This window comes from Typopeltis vanoorti, chromosome 6, assembly GCF_054136105.1.
Source record: "Typopeltis vanoorti isolate ZY-2024b chromosome 6, IOZ_Tvanoo_1.0, whole genome shotgun sequence".
NCBI lineage: Eukaryota > Metazoa > Arthropoda > Arachnida > Uropygi > Thelyphonidae > Typopeltis > Typopeltis vanoorti.
This window is the reverse complement of record NC_143554.1, coordinates 97,918,000-97,940,545: the sequence shown is the minus strand read 5'-3', so window position 1 is coordinate 97,940,545 and position 22,546 is coordinate 97,918,000. Positions and strand designations below refer to the sequence as shown.

Here is a 22,546-nt window from a genome sequence, read left to right as displayed (position 1 = left end):
CAACATCCAGGAATGCGTTAGCAGAGCTAATCTCAGGTGGTAATGTCACTTAAACAGAATGGGCGAAGAAAGATCAGCAAAACAACTCAGAGGAAGACCAAGATGTAGGTGGATTGATACGGTACAAAGTGCCTTAGACGATAGAAATATAAGATCTGATAATGTTGGAGTCTTGACAAGTAACAGACTGATTTGGAGAAAAATTGTAGATGGGAAGTTAGTAATGATGTAATTTTTTTTCATGTAGTACTGTCATATCCTGTACACCCCTTGAGGGTACATGGCAGCCATTTGATGATGATGATGATGATGTTTTAAAAAACTGCATTCTTTAATTCTTATTTCAGATTACGTGTAATTCTACAGCAATATTCTCTCCTTTCAATGTGGGGTTTAAAATATACACCACTAATACTTACTTTCTTAGTTTTCATTTACATAAGCGCTGTCTTCCAATGTGTGTGTGTGTGTGTGTGTGTGTGTGTGTGTGTGTGTGTGTGTGTTTTTGAATAAAGTGCTCAGGGACATTCATATGTATCACCAATAAAAAAAAAAAATCAGGGAAGAGGTATACTTTGATGACCTCGATTCCCTTTTGTTACATTCATTTGACTAAAACCTCATTTACACGAAAATGCACTAGCTGGTATAATGGCTACAAGTTTGAGCAGTTTTGGGGTTTAAAATATACACCACTAATACTTACTTTCTTAGTTTTCATTTACATAAGCGCTGTCTTCCAATGTGTGTGTGTGTGTGTGTGTGTGTGTGTGTGTGTGTGTGTGTGTGTGTGTGTGTGTGTGTGTGTGTGTGTGTGTGTGTGTTTTTGAATAAAGTGCTCAGGGACATTCATATGTATCACCAATAAAAAAAAAAAAATCAGGGAAGAGGTATACTTTGATGACCTCGATTCCCTTTTGTTACATTCATTTGACTAAAACCTCATTTACACGAAAATGCACTAGCTGGTATAATGGCTACAAGTTTGAGCAGTTTTGAAAGAAATAGAAATCTATTCTTATTGTGCATTGTTCTTTCAAAAATATTTTGTATTTTAAATGCTTCCCAATAACTTTGAACTCATTACTACTACTGTTTCACCAAATTTACTAAAACTGTTTCTTCGTGATCATCAAAATATTTGCTGAAATGTACCCAAAATCTTAATTTCTTTTTCCCCAAATTCTTCCATATCCTCAGGCCATGTAAATTTGCACTTTGGTAGCTTCTGATTCATCTTTACTAATATTATTCCTTCATCTCCTAGATTTTTTCTAACATTTGAATAGCTCTCTGCATGCACATTATCTGAATGCCATTGTATATGATTCAGTAAGGAAATACTGTGAGTAGACATAATAATTAAAATTATAATAACGGAATTAACTGACATAAAATATTATTTATTAGTATAATTTTTGCATCTTCAGCTAATTGACAATTCCAAAAGGTGCCACCTAAGTGGCACCTTTTGGAATAATAAATAATATTTTACGTGAGTTAATTTCGTTATTATAATTTTAATTGCCATTGTATATCTTTATTTTCTTTAACAAGCCTTTTGATGTTGCAGCGTAATCCCCTTTTTCAATGCCTATTTCCTCCAAATCACTTATAACAGTTACTCTACAGTGGCAATCCACTGTAGAGTAACTGTTATAAGTGAGTCAGTGCCCCACTCTATTAGATACCTGCCTTACTGAATGCAGATACTTGAACTTCAGGATTTTTGTTTGTAACATGGCTGCTACTTTTCCCATTTCTTTCAGTCTTTTTTGGTGAATTCTGGTAAAAGGTATATAATTTTTTTTACTCTGTTTCAATGTCAGAAACAAAGGGAAAATCTTTACTAGGATTTAAAACAGCCAGATTTCAATATGCAACACAATGTGTTGATATAAGATCTTGCACATCTCTCTTTAATTTTGCCACAAATCCACTATTTTTTCTCAGCAGGTTTCCTTCTCCAGTGCCTACTCACCAATTACAAGTTCTTCCACGACAAGAATAACTTGTTCATTTGACTTTCTTATATTTCAAAGTACTCTACAGCTGTTAAGTTTTGCAGAAGAATTATGGTAATAAATATCTTTTTCAGTTTCCAATTTTTATCTACGTATCTCATATAATGGACAAGTTCCTTCTCATTTGAAGTATCTGTAGAAACATCTAGAAGAAGAATGACTGTATTGGAGTCTTTGATTTCCTTAATTAATTCTTGTTTAATAACATCAGCAATAACTGACATGTCATTTTGGTACTATCTAAATTAATTTAATAAGTTAATTCCTTTGTAATTACATATTATGCTATCTCCTGGATGGAAATAAAATTTTGTTAATAAATTCATTGGCAACTGCCTGCAATCAAATAACTTGACAGTGAATGAGATGATGTTTTAAGATGGAAAAAAAAAAAGAAGTAAATTATTTGAAGAAATTAATATATTTTTGAATGTATTTAGAAGTAGGTTGAAAATTCATTCGCCACTTATATTTGATAACTTGCCCATAGCAAATGGATTTTTGGAGCCCTCAGTGGATGATATGCAAAAGCTAGATTACAAATGTGAGATTGTATATTTAGATACAATACTTATTTTTATATAGACAATTAAAATCTCCTTGTATGTCTCAGATTATCATAATCAAATTCATGATATTTACTCTCATGGGCATATAGGATATTATGATAGTACTACTTGAAAAGTTTACATCATTAATAACTATCTATTGACCATATTCTTCCAAATTAATCTGTTATATGTCAGGACTCCAGTATCATCAGATTTTATATTTTGGTCTTCTAAGGCATTTCTTCCTGTATCAATCCACCTAGATCTTAATCTTTCTCTGAGTCTTTTCCCTGCCATCCTGGCAAAAAATATTTGTTTTGCTAACCTTTCTTCTCCCATTCTGTTTAAGTGACCTTACCACCGTAGATTAGGTCTGCTCACACATTTCTGAATGCTAACAATGTCAAGTTCCTTCTTAATATCCTAATTTTTAATATAGTTCTGCTATTGATTCCATCTGTTTACTCCCCTAATTTTTCTCATAACTCTCATATCTGGGATCTACAGTTTCTAACCCAGCTCTCAGACCTGTAAGTTAAAATTGGTTTGAACACTGTTTTGTGTATCTAGTTTAGTGTATTTACTAATTTCTCTCTTGTTCCATACATTTTTATTCATTTGACTCCTTACAATACCAGATTTGCTAATTCTGTTCTCTAACCTATATTTACTTTGCCATCCTCAATAAAAATTGTATCTAAATGGATGAAATGTGTTGCTTGTTCTATAGATTCTCTATTTAGAATGAGTTGAGTGTTCCTGCCTATTTTTATAATTTATTTTTTTATTCCTAATTTTCATACTGAATTTATTACAGCCATATTCAGTTTAGTTAGGGAATCCTGTAGACTTCTGCTGGATTTGTATAGAAGTACTATTAAGTAAAGAGGGCAGAAACGAATAAACCAGTAGATTATACGGGAATTGTGGTGAATGAAGTGGAGGTGAGTAGTCTATTGCATAACCTCAATGTCAATACATCTGTGGGATTGGATGGTATACCAGCTCGTGTCATATGAGAAGCAGCTAAAGAATTGTCAGTACCCTTGACCATTTTGTTTAATTTGAGTCTCGGGTCTGGGTTAGTCCCAAGGGGGTGGAAAGAGGGGAAAATAGTTCCACTGCATAAAGGTGGTTTCAAGACTGCTGTTGTAAATTACCGACCGATTAGAATATTAGGAATCATTGTCAAGGTCTTAGAGAAATTAGTCAAGAAAAGAATACAGGATTGGATAGATGAAAATGGGATATTGTATGGGGGACAACATGGTTTTGTAAAGGGTAGATCATGCCTCAGTAACTTGCTCACGTTCTCTAACACAGTGATGGCTGAACTGGATAGGGGTAATGGGTTTACAGTGATACTGCTGGACCTTGCCAAGGCCTTTGATAGGATACACATGGAACCCTAATCAGTAAACTGGAGCAGATGGGGATAGATATAGGGTTGGTGAGATGGATTGGAGGGTGGTTGAAGGAGAGATACCAGAGAGTGGTTTATGCAGGAGTGGAGTCTAAAAGACGGCTTGTGACTAGTGGTGTGTCGCAGGGCTCTGTTCTTGGACCACTGCTTTTCAATTTGTTCATCAATGATATAGGAAAGGATTTGAGAGGAAGTGTTCACTTGTTTGCTGATGATGCAAAGTTGGGTAGAGCAATTGTGAGTGCACAGGATGTCAAAATGTTACAGGATGATTTGGATAGTTTGGAGGACTGGGCTAGGAAAAATGGATGGCAATTTAATGTGGCAAAGTGTAAGGTTATGCATTTTGGGGTGAAAAGAATAGCAGCAGTATATTGCATTGGTGGAACCGTACTCCAGGAGATTGATGAGGTCAGGGATTTGGGAGTGTTGGTGGATAGGGAATTGAAGTTTAGGGAGCACATTGCAAAAGTGACTAAATCAGCTCATCAAATCACTTGGCTTCTGAAAAATACTTTAACATGTAGAGACAAACAAGTTGTTGTTCCTCTGTATCGAGCCTTGATAAGACCCCATCTGGACTACTGTGCCCAGTTATGGGCACCAGGGTTTCTTCATGATGGGGAGGAAGTGGAGAGGATCCAGAGATGAGTGACCAAGATGATAGAAGGTCTGTGGAATGAACCTTATGAGAATAGGTTGAAGATTTGTGGGTTGCAGAGATTGGATGATAGGCGAAGGAGGGGGTGATATGATTGAGACATTCAAATTACTGAAGAGTTTCTACAAGATTGATTCAGAAGATATTTTTAAAAATATGACTGGTGGTAGGAGGACTAGGGTCCATGCATGGAAGCTGGGCAAGAGCGTGGTTGACAAGGGTGTTAGAGCTAGGTTTTTTACTTGGAGAGGTGAATGAGTGGAATAAGCTTCCAGAGTCTGTTGTGGGTGCTACGACCGTGAATGAGTTCAAGGCAAGGTATGATAGATACTGTGTCAATGTCGAATAGTTGTTCTTGACATGATGTTAGGGCCTCCCTTGATGAGTCTGTCGACTACTTGGAGTTGCCCGGAACAATAATAATAATAATAATAATAATAAAAGAGCTGAGATTAATTGCACTCAGTACTCAAATACTGATTCTGGTATCAATTATCATGCCACTCTCCTACATAATGTAATCTATATAGACAATAATAAATAACAGCAGAGATAATTTGCATCCTTGCCTCATTTGTGGTTTAACATCCGACCATCTTCCTGTACATCTTTCAATTGTAACTGCTGATTTACACTTCAAATATAGACTATGTATTGCTCAATAATAATAATAATAATAATAATGTCCCATTTTACACCATATAATTGCAGCATGCATTTTGAATAGCTTTTCTTTTGGCACTTTGTCATATGCTCTTTTTTCCTTTATTAAATAACGAAACCTGTGGTGCGATCATAATTAATCATAACGCACGTATTAACCACAGTGAAAATTATTTAATAAATATTTCATCCTAAGTATCTTAGGACATCATCAGTACAGTAGTTTTAAACAATAATAGGAATAACATACAGTTAGGGCGCATGATTACAATAGAATCTCATTAAACGTGCATAACGTGCTACAGTAGTAAAAAAAAAAATTATTTGACACAATTTTGTATGACAATTTCCCATACTTTAGGAATAGTAAAAACATCGTTGCAGTTTAAGTTTGGTCTGTGTAGTAGGGCTTCAGAACTTTCTTTGTATAAACATTCATGTTTATATAAAGATCTATGTAAAAGCTCTTTTTTCCAGAATACACATCTTTGTTATATTCCCATGATTTCTCAGTGAAAATATGATCCTATCAACCTCTGTTTAGCCTTAACCTTACCTGTTCTCCATGCTTCCCTTCCACAATTTTTTTAGCCTCTTCTCAAGTATGCTTCCATAAATCTTACCTAGATTCAACCTGAATCAGCCTCCATAGCTTATTCAGCAATTGAAGTCCTTTAGTTGGAATGACCTGAGTTTGAATCCTGTCTAGGATGTAAAGAACCGTTATCAGGGTTTTTCAACTGAAGATGAGTTAGCCAGTGTCATACTGATGTGGCAGGGTTTTTCCTACTGAAAACTCATATTTTTCATCCCACAATTAGGCAAACCAACCAGAACACATAATTTACAAGAGAATATTTATATGCATAAGGCTAACTACCTTATCTAAGTATATGTGAGCACTTGAGTGCCTGTTAGGAACCACTGATGATGATTATTCTTATCATCATCATCGTAGTCATCTTATGTTTTTGTTTAGCTGCTTTTAAACATTGCTTTGCTTTCTTACATTTCTCTCTCTTTTCAAAGCACATGTTCAGATTTCCATGCTAGGATTTATCAATCTGCTTTTTTCTTTAATATGACTGTCTTTTTAACTTCCTAACATGAGATTCTGATTTTGCCATCCTTGTAGACAACTTCACCTTCTGTTTCCTGGGCTGTATCAATCAGTGTTTTCTTCAGTCTTCAAGCTCATATTCCTGTCTTCAAAGATTTTCATTTTTTCTTCATAATATTTGTATGTTTGAGTTGATAGTTCACCTCTGATAGCAGATCACTTGATTATTTTAAAAACTGTCTTACACACTTTTTTTTTCAGTACGATATTCAATTTTATCCTGCTCAAAACCAAATGATAATCACTTTTTATTTTAAATCCCTATACTTCTGGATCCTGGATCAGCCTGAAGACATTGTTATCAACAATAACATAGTATTTACTTATGTTACTATTGACAGTGAGAAATTTACTTATAATTCCAGCATAAAGAAGTGAACAGATTCATATCTTTATGCTGGAATATGGTATTAGTAATCACTAGTCCATGCTTTGGACCAGTCATTCACTGTCTTCATCTTAGTTTTCTTTAGCAGAGTGGATAAATTCTTCAGTAGCCAGTTTTTCACTCATTGCATAATTAATGACCACCATTCTTGTAGAAAGGCTTATATGCTGGTTAAACATGATAACTAAATACTTGAGGAATTGACAGTGTACACTAGAAATATAAATTAAATCAACTTTAATATATACTTTCCCATATTGCCATCTTCATGGGAACTTAAGATAAAGACACGTGCACGCAAGTATTACATAACAGCAAATGAGAAACGAAGCGAGGAAGCTACCGTTTTCCTAAAGTCCTGATGGTGCCCTCTGGCGGGCTATATTAGGTGTTCTTGGCCTTTGGACTCTGAAGTTCTTCTGATAAATGTTTCCCAAATTTGGGGCAGTCTCATGCATCCAAATTTGTTAAGGTTTGGCATGTTCCTAAGGGCTGAGGCTGATTTCATGAATAGTCTTTCATATTTGAACTTGCTGCGGTGTATTACTGTGGCTTTCTTCCACCTTATTCTGTGGCGAGTATCCAGAGCATGGTCTGCAACCCCAGAGTGGCTGTACTGGTGAAATCGGATGTAGTCCTTGTGTTCTGAGATTCTGATATTTGCTGTCCTGCCTGTTTGGCCAAAGTAGGGCAGTTTACAGCTGCAAGGGGCCTGGTATACACCAGGTAGGTCTAGGGGAAGTAGTTGGTCTTTAGTGGAGCAGATAAGGGATGCCAATTTTCTATATTGTCTGTAACAAGCGGTCAAGTCATTTTTTTAGGATTTTGTTGATTTTTCGGATGTAGGGAATGGTGATGGATTTAGAGTTATCTTTTTTGTGAAAGGGGGGGGGGGAAGATAACTGTTTTAGAATTTTTTGGATTTTTTTTCAAGGGGGAGGGGTAGCCATTGGCTGAGAACATGTTAAAGATGTGATTTAGTTCAGTGGTTAAGGCTTGTTCATCTGAACAGATAAGTTTTGCCCTGTTGAATAGTGTCTTAATAACTCCATATTGTTGTGAGGAGTGCTGGTGGGATTGCTGGTGAATGTAATGTAACAAATTTGGGAAACATACATCAAAAGAACTTCAGCCTAAAGGCCAAGAACACCTAATATAACCCCCCACCGGGGGGGGGGGGGGGCACCATCAGAACTTTAGGAAAACGGTAGCTTCCTCGTTTCATTTCTCATTTGCTGTTATGTAGTACTTGTGTGTATGTGTCTTTATCTTAAGTTTCCATGAAGATGGCAACGTGATGTTGCTGAAATATCGGAAAGTATATATTAAAGTTGATTTAATTTATATTTCTAGTGTATGCTGTCAATTCCTTAAGTATTTAGTTATTATTATAATGATCACCAATATGAATTTTGCTACTTTCACTCCATAGCAGATATCGGTAACCTTTGAAAACATTCATGTTTTCATACACTAATACAGTGTAATATATATATATATATATATATATATATATATTTTTTTTTTTTTTTTTTTAATTTGTACAGACTTTGTGAACTTATATTTGACAAGAAATTCTCGTAGACAGGCTTATACGTTGGTTATGCATTACTAAATCACTTAAGGAATTGACAACGTAGATAAGAATATAAATTAAATTACACTTTAATAAATATTTCCGATATTTTGGCAACATCATGTTGCAATCTTCAAAAAGAACTTACAAAAAAGGCATGTGCACGTAGGCACTACAACACAGTAACTGAGAATGAAGTGATGAAGCTATTGTTCTCCTAAAAGTCCTGATGGTCCCCCCCCTCCCCCAGCGGGCTTGGAAGGTGTTCTTGGCCGTTGGGCTGAAGGTCTGCTGGTGTAAGCCTCCCAAATTTGGGACAGTCTCATACAACCAAATTTGTTGAGGTTTGGAGAGTTTCTTAGGGCTGAGGCTGATTCCACGAATAGTCTTTCGAATTTGTATTTGCTATGGTGTATTATCGTAGCTTTCTTCCACCGTATTCTGTGGTATGTATCCAGAGCACAGTCTGCAAGACCAGAGTGGCTGTACTTGTGAAAACGGATGTAGTCCTTGTGTTCTGAAGTTCTGATATTCGCTATCCTGACTGTTTGGCCAAAGTAAGACAGTTTACAGCTGCAAGGGACTAGGTATACACCAGGTAGGTCTAGGGGAAGTGGTTGGTCTTTTGTGAAGTAGATAAGGGATGCCAATTTTCTGTATGGTGTGTAACAGGAGGTCAAGTCATGTTTTTTTAAGATTTTGGTAATTTTTTCCGAGGTGCCTCAGATGTAGGGAATGGTGATGGATTTAGAGTAATCCTTCTTGTGGAAGGGGGGGGGATTGTGGTTTGTTGGTTTCAATATTTTTTGGATTTTTTTTGTGGGGGGGGAAGCCATTGGGTGAAAAAGTGTTGAGGATGTGATTTAGTTCAGTGTTTAGGGCCTTGTTGTTAGAACAAATTAGTTTAGCCCTGTTGTATAGTGTTTTCACCACTCCATGTTGTTGTTGTGAGGGGGGGGGGAGGATTGTTGGTGAATGTACCTGCCTGTATGAGTGGGTTTTCCATAAACTGAGAAAACCAAGGTTTCCATCAGGCTGGCAGGTGACTAGTCTGTCCAGAAAAGGGGAGGCTGTTGTTTTCCTCTTTTTCCAGGGTGAACTTGATTCTGGGGTGTTGGTTGTTTAAGTGTGTTAAGAAGGAGAGGAGTGTATCAGAACCATGTGGTCAAATAGCGAACACATCATCAATGTAGCAAAGCCATATGGTTGGTTTTTGTGGGGCATAGGCTAAGGCTTTTTCTTCAAATGTCTCCCTAAGTGATTTAGTAATGCATAACTAACGTATAAGCCTGTCTACGAGAATTACCATCATCCATGGAGATGCCATCGCACCGAAGGGCCCGCCACGTTAAAATGAAGTTGAAGTTATCTAGACAATTAAATCGTCTAACTTTCCTAAAACGCTGCCGGGATAATCAGGTAATCCCAAATTGTGTAAAATTCAAGCACCGTTTTGTTTCACAAAAAGTTCTCCGTATCTATAATCATGTGTTATGTCATTGCTTTTTCTATATTTTACTGATTTATATCTTCCTATTCTATCTTTCAATCGCTATTTTACTTCGTCAGATATCGGCCTAATATGCTTACATCTAGGATTGTTTACTCTTCGGATACTGGCAAATTTATATTATGCTGCGCCAGCCAGTATCCTATAGCAGAAAAGATCCAGGCTAGATACTGAGGTGTTCTTACACGATATCTTACTTTAACACGGCTGTATAGATTCAGACTGTAGTCGTGACCTAAATCTATAATTATATACACTTTCTAATTCCTTCCTGCCAAAATAGGTTCTATTTTTATAAGTGGTAGTTTGGATTCGTAATCAGGCATGACTCAGGTTTAGGTAAATATGACATGTTTATTGGAATATCAAAACAAAATACACTAAAAAAATTCATACATTCAATTTGACTGAATACTAAATAAGGAATCTTGAGTTAAGAGATTAACATACTCTAAATTAAATCAAGGTTATAAAACATCGTAAAACTTAGTAATCGAAAATTGGGATAGATTGCAAATGATATGATGTTAAGCTAAAACTCCTTTCTGCAAGCTATTCATAAGATAATATGAACAGACATTCTAATGTTACTCACTTACTAAAAATCCAAATCCTAATCTCAATCACATACAACACAAAAGACTTCTTCCAAACAATTCTTCTTATTCTAAATAGACATTGTGGACAGACTCTAATTATCTAATTAGAGTCTGTCCACAAAGTTCTTTAGAATAATGTTCATAATTTACATTCACATATAATCTTCTCTCTTCTAAGGAATTCTAAAAGCAAAATAGAGAAATTTTACTTTGCCGAACTTTTTCCTTCGTCTTTCAGCACCACGTGTACGTCTGGTTACCTTTTGTCTATTGGCTGTCCTTACACCAGCATAGGGAGTTACGCTAGCTTCATAATTTCTGCCGAACACGAACTCGAATCTTTGCATCTCAGGAAATATCTCTATTCCTTTCGATGAGACTTTTTCAGCGATGGCTCGATTCTGCTAGGACTGGAAATTTTACCTTCAGCTCTGCGTAGAATCCTGCTCCATTCTCAGGAAAGCTCGCTGTCCAACATCTTAGCAAGCGAGCAGGTAGCTTGCTTCATCCCCCCCCCTTATGCAAACTACCTGCTAACTTCTAAACCACGAACCAAGAAAAACGAAAAGACGAGAGAGCTGCGATACGGTGCTTGTCCCCTTATATTCTTCGTTCGAGCACCCTCTTTTTTCTTAGTTCCCTTTGCACACGACTTATCCTTTCTCCCCTTGGGTCCATCCCTTGCTCTCCCCTTTGCTGTTATGCTTTTCTATTCACGGAATTCACGTCGATGAACCTTCCACGTAAGCTACTGCCTCTAGCTTCATGCTGGACACGTGTAGTAGTATACCTTCTAAGAATTGTTACTTGATTTCTATCTGGTGACTCACAATCACTCTATGCAGCTAAAGTGAGGCTTAAATAATATTAACAAATTCCTCTTTTAAGACATTCTCTAATTCGATCTTAGTGATTACAATAGATTAAAATACAAGGTACATAAAATTAATGCAATTTTATACATATGTGAAGAAGTTTCACTTTAATTTCAGCTGATGCAGGTATTTCTCTTTATCTGTGTAGTTTAGTATGTTAGATTCTGAATGAATGATTTCTTTGCAAGATTCCTTCATTCAGGATCTAACACATGCCAGCTACGCTTTGCTTCCGGAACAAATCGCCGCCACATGGTTTCTCTTATCGGACATTAACAAAGCTATTCGTGCCTTTGAAGAAGAGCTTTCGTGTAATTTAAATCACGAGCTTTGGTCAATTTTACATGACGTCTCGTGTACTGCAGCAGACAAAGAATTTGAAAAAATATGAGGTCGACAGATCAAAAAATTCGAAAAATTAAAAAAGAACTCTACCGTCAATTCAAAACTTCCTACCACACCGTAATCAACCTTTCTTTGGTTACCCTGAAGCCTGAAGCACTTAACATGCTTTCACGTGGTCACACCTTCGCCACTGCTCCCAGAAAAATACCTAGCAAGGATATTACGATCCAGATCGAACGCGGAATCCGCCCCTTCTGAATCAAATTGTCAAGAGTGTAAGACTGGACGTAGCTTGTGTCGTCTCCAAAGCAAGACCACCAAAAACCAACATATCTAACAAGGAATATAAAGCTCTGCAGGAAATGAGGAATAATGAAGAAATAGTTATCACCAAAGCGGATAAGGGAAATGCAACTGTAGTACTTAACTAAAAGGACTACACAGGTAAGCTTAATGCTCTTCTATTAGATCGGGCTACTTACCTCCCTGTCGAATACAATCCCACCAACTCACAAATCAGAAAACTTCACAGGCTCTTTAAGAAAGTCACTTCTTGGTCTGTAGAAGTTACCAACAGATTAAAGCCATTCAACTCTATATCCCCCCCATATTTACGGACTCCCAAAAATACATAAAGAAAATGTGCCATTACCTCCCATAGTGGATGGCATTGATTCCCCCCACATACAAATTAGCTAGACATTTGGCCAAAGCGCTCACACACTATACTGGCAACACACCATCACACATAAAAAACTCAGCTCACTTCAAAGCCGGCATAGAAAACATTACACTCCACCATACTGACATAATGGTCAGCTTTGACATTTCCTTCTTATTCACGAATGTCCCACGCAAGGAAACTTTAGAGGTAATCCAAGCTAAATTTTCTCCCGATATCTCAGCCCTATTTCAGTTCACAATGAACTCAGGCTATTTCTTTTGGCAGGGAAAATTCTACAAACAAATAGACGGGACAGCCATGGGTTCACCACTCTCCCCACCCTTGGCTAATTTCTTTATGGAGACCTTTGAAGAAAAAGCCTTAGCCTCTGCCCCACAAAACCCAACCATATGGCTTCGCTACGTTGATGATGTGTTCGCTGTTTGGCCACATGGCTCTGATACACCCCTCTCCTTCTTAACACACTTAAACAACCAACACCCCAGAATCAAGTTCACCCTGGAAAACGGGGAGAACAACAGCCTCCCTTTTCTGGACACACTAGTCACCCGCCAGCCTGATGGAACCTTGGTTATCTCATTTATAGAAAACTCACCCATACAGGCAGATACATTCACCAACAATTACCCCCCCCCCACAACAACATGGAGTGGTGAAAACACTATACAACAGGGCTAAACTAATTTGTTCTATGACAAGGCCCTAAACACTGAACTAAATCACATCGTCAACACTTTTTCAGCCAATGGCTTCCCCCCCCCAAAAAAAATCCAAAAAATATTCAAACTAACAAACCACAACCCCCCCCCCCCTCCACAAGAAGGATTACTCTAAATCCATCACCATTCCCTACATCTGAGGCACCTCTGAAAAAATTACCAAAATCTTAAAAAACATGACTTGACCTCCTGTTACACACCATACAGAAAGGCATCCCTTATCTACTTCACAAAAGACCAACCACTTCCCCTAGACCTACCTGGTGTATACCTGGTCCCTTGCAGCTGTAAACTGTCTTACTTTGGCCAAACAGTCAGGACAGCGAATATCAGAATTTCGGAACACAAGGACTACATCCGTTTTCACAAGTACAGCCACTCTGGTCTTGCAGACTGTGCTCTGGATACATGCTACAGAATACAGTGGAAGAAAGCTACAATAATACACCATAGCAAATACAAATTCGAAAGACTATTCATGGAATCAGCCTCAGCCCTAAGAAACTCTCCAGACCTCAACAAATTTAGTTGTATGAGACTGCCCCAAATCTGGGAGGCTTACACCAGCAGACCTTCAGCCCAATGGCCAAGAACACCTTCCAAGCCCGCTGGGGAGGGGGGGACCATCAGGACTTTTAGGAGAACAATAGCTTCATCACTTCATTCTCAGTTACTGTGTTGTAGTGCCTACGTGCACATGCCTTTTTTGTAAGTTCTTTTTGAAGATTGCAACATGATGTTGCCAAAATATCGGAAATATTTATTAAAGTGTAATTTAATTTATATTCTTATCTACGTTGTCAATTCCTTAAGTGATTTAGTAATAATTTGACAAGAAAGAAATGGTGTTACTTTTGAATATAGTAACTTTATATGGTTTATGTATTATTTAATTGCAATGTCATTATTCTCATATTTCTAAAATTTTAAATTTTAAATATTATATATTTTAAATGAAAGAAATATATTAAGTACATGTAAAACTTCCAGACCATCTTCAAGACTTTACCTGGAACTAAAGTGACACGATTAGAATTAGGTGGAGCTTTGGGCACTGTACCTGATAAAATATTTGTTGCAGCTGGAACTGAAGTGAGAGGCTACACAAGAAAGGGGAAACAGTTTTTGAGATTTGACACAAACATGACAGAAACTATTATGTCCATGTAAGTCTTCTTTTTAAAATTAATATAAATCTAATGGATAATATTTTTTTTAATAATTATATCATGCAATGAAATGAAACTGAAATTTCTATCTTATTTTTTATTTTTCATGTATTAAATGTCAGACTGTATTGAAATCAGTATTGATACATTCCTGTTTTAGAATGAAGCATAGTGATATGTATATTTGTTTTAGATCATGTGGTATTTTTTGATATATAAAGAGAAATGTAACTCTAAGAGTTGACTGTATATCTATATATATTGTCAACATCACATGGCACCATTTATGGATTTCTAAAGAAATATTATCATGGAGTTCATATCAGTGACCAATCCATTCATGACATTGGTAGATGAATCATCCAAAATGCAATGAGGATCATCACCTCAGCTGTAAAATGAATTCAAGGACCTAAGAAGTTAATACTAAAGGACAAAAGTTAGGGTGCTACAGAAATCTCAGTAGTCTGATGTGTTAGCATTCAACCAAGAGTTTAGAGTGTACAGAGTGTTCAGGTTAGTAGTAAGATGCTGTGTAAAAAGCTGCACATTACCAGTTTCTGTTGAGGGGCACCTGTCCACAAGCCAAACATCAGTCATAACACTGAACTGAGACTACAGTGATATATAGAACACATTAGATTGTAGAACATTTGAAGTCCACAGTATAAAGCAGTGAATCATGGGCAAATGTAATGAATGCTTAGTGAATGGATGCTTTATGTCGCAGTTAATCGTCTTGGATGTTTTGTTTAATGGCAGGAGTGTAATGATACGGAACTGTTTCTCCTGATAAGAACATGAATCTTTAATTATGGCATCTGGAAGGTTGAATGCTGATAGACATGGAGCACTGCTGGTTAATCTAAGACTTACATCCTAGACCAGTGTTTCCCAACCTGTGGTCCGCAGATTGCCGGGGGGGTCCGCGAGTAATTGAAAGGGGTCCGCGGGATAGTTAATTTTTATTAAACTTTATCTTATCATGTTGCTCACACCTGTTGTTCACACCTGGCCTAATTGATATGTTCATATTCTTCCCAATATCTCCATTTATAACAGTATCGTAAACCATTTATAACAGTATAATAAATTTATAACAGTATATCTCCATTTATAACAGTATAATAAATGTATCATTTATTGTCATAAATGACACATTTAGTATTGTAAAATTGTAATATATTACTTCATCTTTATGATATGTAACATATAAAAAATTTCCATTTTGGATTTTTCAGGGGCCGTAGTGAATTATCATTCGCTCCAGGGGTCTGCGACATATCAACATTTGCTACACGGGGTCCGCAACATATTAACATTCGTTACAGAGGGTCAATGACGTCAAAAAGGTTGGAAAACACTGTCATAGACTGTTAGTTTTATGGAACAAATCCACATTTTTTTAACATAGCAATGCACCATATCATACTGAAGGTGCTCTTGGAACATGGAAAATTATGTGGGAAAAATTTGACTCTTCCAGCACATAGTCCCAATTTGATCCCATTAGAACATGTTTGCATTCCCATATTTGAAGGATGTGGGAATGCCTCGAACAAGGTACATTAAATTATAGTCATATTGAAGGAAAATGGGCCAAAATTCCTGACTCATCTAGAAAGATGGAAAGATTTATCAGGGGAAGGAAAACTCATGTGGTATATTGAAGTGTGAGTGAGCATTTAGGTTTCTCTGAAACAAAGTACTGTCCTCCAGTTGTTATTTCAACACCTATATATTGAAATACTGGAGATTACATAAAAGAGTGAACTGAAAATAGTCAGATGAAAATATATATATATAGTACAGTATAGTAATAAAATTGTTTGAAACTCTAAAAGGAAATAAAGTTTACAATTTAATATCCTATGTTTTGCTGTTTTTCATTATGAAGGCTGAGATAAAGTATTAGAAATTTACATCCTGACATCTTCACTATTACTAAAATTATTACTAATTGCTGGATTAGAGATAGTTATAGAAAGTTTTTCTGCTTGTTAAAAATAAATAAATATAGTAGACAAGAATTATATTCTTGTTGTACCTAAGTATAAGCAAGCAAAGTTTGCAAATGAAGTATCTTCACAATGAAACTAATTATAAGTAAAGGCTGTTGACTTCACATCATTTGCCTCATTTTCTTATAATGCACAGCATACTTCTACACTTAATACACCTAAGACTAGTACATTTAACACGTATCTGCACCATCGCTTTCCCATCCATTCAATTGGTTAATGAAGGTCTTATTCGTAGACAACTAGATTTCCCTAATCTTAACTCTGTAGACTATTGATTGCATTTGGGATTACATGAATGCATTAGTTAGGTACACAATGTCAATAATAAGGATGAACTAAATGGGAAAATTTTGGATGCCATTGGTATTTATAAATTTAACAGTAAAAAGAAAGCAACACAGAGCCTGTGTAGCTCAGTGGATGTGGCGTTTGCATACCACGGCGCTTGGCCGCACGAAGGAAGACTTGGTTTCGAGTCTAGTCGGTGACTAGAGGAAATTTTTCTAAGCCTTTTTTCGACCGGTTCCTGAGTTAGTCAATCTCTGGCACGGGAAAGCGGGTTTTTCTTCCCGGAAACTCGGGTTTTTCGTCCCATAAAACTCAAGAAAATCGACCATAGAACACACATTATTTCAGACATTAAATATATTGTGTTAGGGTTAGGGACCACGAGATGGCGGCACATTTGAGCCGTCTCTCTTCACTGTGTACCGCTTAATTAGTGATAGCCTTGGGCTATCTATCTCTGATTGGTACCAGTGGAGATTGAACTGCCCACTCAGTCTCCAAAAGTTAGATAGGGCTAAATGGCCTCGCCTACTCCCTGTATACGGGAATAAAAAAAAAATATAAAAAAAAAAAAGGCATTAGCTGATTTTTTTTTTTTTTTTTTTTTTTAAAGAAAGCAACACAAAACTTTATTATGATGTACAGAATTTTCAGGTAGAAGGTAATTGTTGAGAAGTAATATATGAATTTTCACTTCTTAAAATAATAGATTTTTGAACTAAGAGTAAGTTTTGAAACGATATTAAAACATTTTGTTTGCAACTTTTAATTCTAAAATAAATGTCTAATATGGTATTCTAGTTTGTTTGTTTGTTTTTTTCACTTGCATTATTGTACTATGTTAATATATATATATATATATATACAGTAAACCCTTGATTTAACGGACTAACAGGGACTAAGGGGTGTCCGTTAAATCACGAATTTTTTAAAATAAAAATATCTGTAACATTATACTGCAATTTTATCAATATTTGCACTGTAATAACAAAAGAATTGTTTTACACACACACTTTTAGATAAGTTAATGTGAAGTTAATGTTCGATGTAGAGGCACTCGGTTTAGGTAATCCTGCTTTGAAAAAACTATGAAGTTTTTTTTAACTTTTAAATTCTGCTGTTTTTTTTTTTATAATTAACTCCCTAAAATTATGAAAATATGTGTAATAAAACTGCCGCAGAAAGTCACGCCATGCAACAAAAGAACCAATTACAGTGTGATTGGTGTGGTCATGTCCTAATCATTCGCCGAACATATTTTATGAGCAGTGACTCATTTATGTTGGCTAAATTACTACAGTGTTTTTCCACCATATGATGGCCTATTCTGAAATAGAATATAAAAGAATAAGAGCCATAGCTAAAAGAGAAGTCAGAAAAAGACATAGAGAATCATGGAACAAATTTGTTTCTAATTTAGAACATGATTTATATAAAATAAGACCCAATGTGTATAAGATTTTGAAACACTTAAGTACAGATACTAAAGAAAACATAAAATTTAACACCGAATTGAAATTAGAAGAATTTCTATACAGAATTGTGGACAGGTAAATATTTTAAAAAAGATAACTGGCAAACATTTAATGAAAATGAAAAAGAAATAACAAAAGAAGAATTAGAAATCAGCCTGAAAGAAACAAGAAATGGAAAATCACCTGTAGAAGATAAGCTAAGTTCAGAACTATATAAATATGCAGGAATGAGGTTCAAAGAAAGACTCCTATTATTTTTAAATAAAATCTATTCAACTGGTTTCCCCCCCCCAATAGAATGGAAAAAATCAATTGCGATTCCTATCTTTAAAAAAGAGATAGTAGAGATGACCCTAAAAACTATAGAGGTATAAGCATACTAAATTCCTGTTACAATATATATAGCAGAATTTTAAATAACAAAGTAATAAAATATTCTGAAAACTTTATTTTAGAAGTACAAAATGGATTTAGAAAAGGACGATCATGTATAGACACAGCATTTTGCCTAAAATTAATCATAGAGAAAAGAAGAGAATACAATTTAGAAACACATATTACATTTATTGACTTTGAAAAAGCATTTGACAAAGTTAAAAGAAGCATTTTATTTAACATATTAAAAGAAAGACATACCAAATAATATCCTAAAAGCTATCATAAGTGTATATGAAAATAATCAGATACAAATAAGATTAAATCAGGAGCTATCATATACGAGAGAGATAAACCAAGGAGTCTGACAGGGATGTCCCCTCTCAGCAAGTCTTTTTAATATTTACCTAAATGAAATAATAATAAAATGGAATGAAATTGTCCATCAAGGTATTAAACATTCTCCTACTGTGAACTTAAACACTCTCCTGTTTGCCGATGACCAAATAATAATTACGAATTCTGAAGGTAACTTACAGAAATCTATTTTACATCTAAATGAGATAGCTATAGATTATGGTATGATAATATCAACAGAAAAATCAAAAACTATGGCCTTTAAAGGACAAGATCCAGCAAGAACTAAAATAGTAATAGATAACAAGATCTTAGAACAGGCGAATTCATTTAACTATCTAGGATGTACGATCACATATGAAAATGAAAAAGATATAAACGTAAAAATTGCAAAATATTTCAAAATAACAGGTGTAATTAACTCTATATTTAAACCAAACCTAGTTCAAAAACAAACCAGACTAAAAGTATACAATACATTAGCCCTACTAGCCCTAATGTATGGAAGTGAAATCTGGACAATAAAACAAAAAGACACAAAGATTAATAACAGCTGAAATGAAGTTTATGAGAAAAACTGCAAAGTATCCTCTATTTGATCACAAAAGAAATGAAGAGAATATGAAAGTATTATACCAGAAATCAGTAATAGAAAAAAATTAAAAAATATAAACATAAATGGATGGAACATGTTCAGAGAATGAAAGCAGAAAGATTACCGAAACAAGCCTTAAAGTACAAGCCATTAGGAAAAAAAAACCAGGACGTCCTCTTAAAAGATTCAATGATAACTTTTAAAGCCAGAACAGGACACTCTAGGCCTAAATCCTTGATAGGCATGATGATGGCCTATTTGCCAAAATTTGTTAAAAATAACAGGAAATTAATAACAAAAAATAACCTGTTTAATTATAAGCAAATTTTGGTTAAAAACATTTTAAAATTAACAGGGTGTTAATTTTCATGTGACATACGGACCGGAAATTTTGTCTCTGTTAAATCCAAAGTCAGTTAAGTTGAGGGTTTACTGTGTGTGTGTGTGTATATATATATATATATATTTTTTTTTTCCCTAAATCACTAAAGAATCAGACCCTGATGTTTGTCAGATTCCTTCTGGAGCATCCTGTATATTCTTTTTGTTATTTTCAGGCAAGTTAGTGGCAGTGAGCTCTTTCTCTCTGGAAATTTTATCTATAATCACTATTTTGAATGCCAAGATCTCAACTACTACTTATCTGGTGATCGTATCAATGATTTTATAGTGTTAAGGAGAGAAAGAACGAATTCTATTGTTCCAGTATTGGCTTGTCAGGACAGAGTAGTAAGAATTCTAAAAGTAAGTAAAATTATTTTTATGACTAAAGATACTAACTTACTTGTTGATTGTTAATGAAAAGTATAGTATTATAGTATTATAATTGTTCAACTTGAGATAAAATGAAAATTCTCCTGTTTTGTTAAAATTTTAAGTCTCAATTTAGGTATAAAGCATTGAATTTTAAGATGGCTTCTGCACGTGGAATAGTTTTATTATATGTTTTTTGGTTGGAGAAAGAGATGTAGGTTCAGGTGTGCTATTTGTGCCAAGAGGAATTTTTTTAGCTCCTCCTTCAATCACAGCTAAGTTAACCCAGTCTCAGATGAAATAAGAAAATTGTTTCCATTCTCATTTCCATTTGTGCTTTGCTCCTTCTGCAGGTCATACATTCCAATGTGAATACACATGCATTTATTAAAGATATCAGACTCTGGTCATAAGATCATCCACCTTTTATCATCAAGATTAATGATGACAAACAGATGAGGCTGAAAATAGAGCAGTATATATACCTAATAAATAGATCATGTAGCAGATCTTACAAAACTACATTTCATTGAATGCTGATACTATGGGAAGTCCTTAAAAAGAAAAACAGTGTTACATGATCAGAAAAAATATAAAGTAGATAGCAAAAGAGAATAGTTTTTACAGAAAGCTGAACTTTTGCATGGGTAATAAATATATAATTTGTGTGTGTGTGTATGTGTGCGTGCGCGCGTATGTATTCTTCTTCTCCCTTTTTACCTATTAGGCCAAGTGGCCTGTTACGGAGCTGCCCTTCCAAACCATACCCATCCCGAGGATAAGGTGGTTAGCCCTATGTCTCCCGGTGTGTCCTATGTCTGTAGATGTGTGTGTTCAAGGGGCTGGTTTGCCTGTTCTGGGGGACGAAAAACCCGATGTCACCCAGGTGAAAAAACCTCTAATTCTGTATGAGACTGGCTAACTCACCTTTTTTTTTTTTATACCGACTGAGTTACAGAGGCTCGTGTGTACACACACACACACACACACACACACACACACACATATATGATGATGATTAACCTGTAAAATCCCTATGATTGTTATCTTATTATTATTATTATCCACAGATCGCCATGGAGTCAAGAGACTTATTCTGGGAACTGGTGAAGCAGAGCCATCTCTCTCCCTAATGTGGGAGAGTTGGGTCTGCTTCACCCATGATGATCCACTCCATTTTGGGAGAGTGTGAGTGTGTATATATTTGTATGCATGTGTGAATTAGTGAAGGATAGTCACAAACATCCATGGCAGTATTCAAACCCACAGCCTGTTGGCTGGAGAGTAGATATGCTAACTGCTTGCCAACCAGGCCAGTGTGTGTGTGTGTGTGTGTGTGTACAGTAGTCTACTGTGTAATGATATATGCAGTAATCGACTACTTATCTTTCTTTTAAGGTTACATGGTGGTCAGCATTCATAGTGAAGAATTTATTGAGACACAACACATGTTAGGTTTATTACTTTACTTAACATTAAGAAAGTAGCATTCGACATTTCGTTGAATTCGGTTATCATCAGGAAAACATACATATGTACATGATACAAACTACATGACACTGCACTATACAAAAGATGAATCTAAATGTTTGTTAATCATTTATCCTAGCCTGATCTCTTGTGTGAAAAAAAAATTAAATAAATAAATTTAAAAAATGGAATTAAATTAAACAATTTCTAAAGTCCTCTTGTATTATATTTTCTTCTGTTTGGGGTTATTCTGGATGCTATATGGGTTCAAGATGGGTCTTCCACATTCTTGGAATAATTAATCCATCATTTTTGTTCAGATTTGGATAATGTTTCAACATTTCCCAAGCGTCTTTGAATTTTCTTTCAAACTAGATTTTGGGTTTGAAAGAAAGGTTTACGGACTTAGTGCCTTTCCAGTCAATTCTGTGACATGTTTGGAATGGTCTGATAGGCCTGTTTTACCATAGTGGAGGTATTTAATGTTTTTTTAAGGTACATTTTTTCTGATTGGGATGGTGCGTCCTGTTTCCCCTATGTAAGGTAGGTTACAGGTACATTGAATTTTGTAACCCTCTGGGTGGACAAGTATGGAAGAGGATCTTTGGAAGAGCTAAGTAAATTGCTTATTTTTGTCAGGGATTTGAAGGTTGTCTTAATATTGTATTTAAGTAGTGTTCTATCTATTTTTTCCGAATTGTCCCTAATATAAGATATGGCTATGGCATTTTTATGGAGGATCTTGTGAACTGTTTTTTATTGTAGCCATTTTTTTTTTTTGACAAATGTTGGTTATTAATTTCAAATTCTTGGTTCAGAGTTTGTTCATTTGAGCAAATTGTTAGGGCTCTGTGTTTGAGGGCACTGATGACTTCTAGTTTTTGTGTTGAATGGTGGTATG

At 35.5% G+C, this 22,546-nt stretch overlaps 1 protein-coding gene across 1 annotated transcript in view; it reads left to right on the top strand.

Moving 5' to 3' along the window:
• LOC150105739 (BBSome complex member BBS7-like) overlaps positions 1-22,546 on the top strand; it is a 320,423-nt gene that overhangs the window by 62,349 nt on the left and 235,528 nt on the right. The window contains exons 5-6 of the mRNA XM_090395048.1: positions 14,130-14,305; positions 19,980-20,166. Of these exons, the coding sequence (XP_090251174.1) occupies positions 14,130-14,305; positions 19,980-20,166 (363 nt within the window). The remainder of the gene's footprint in view (positions 1-14,129; positions 14,306-19,979; positions 20,167-22,546) is intronic.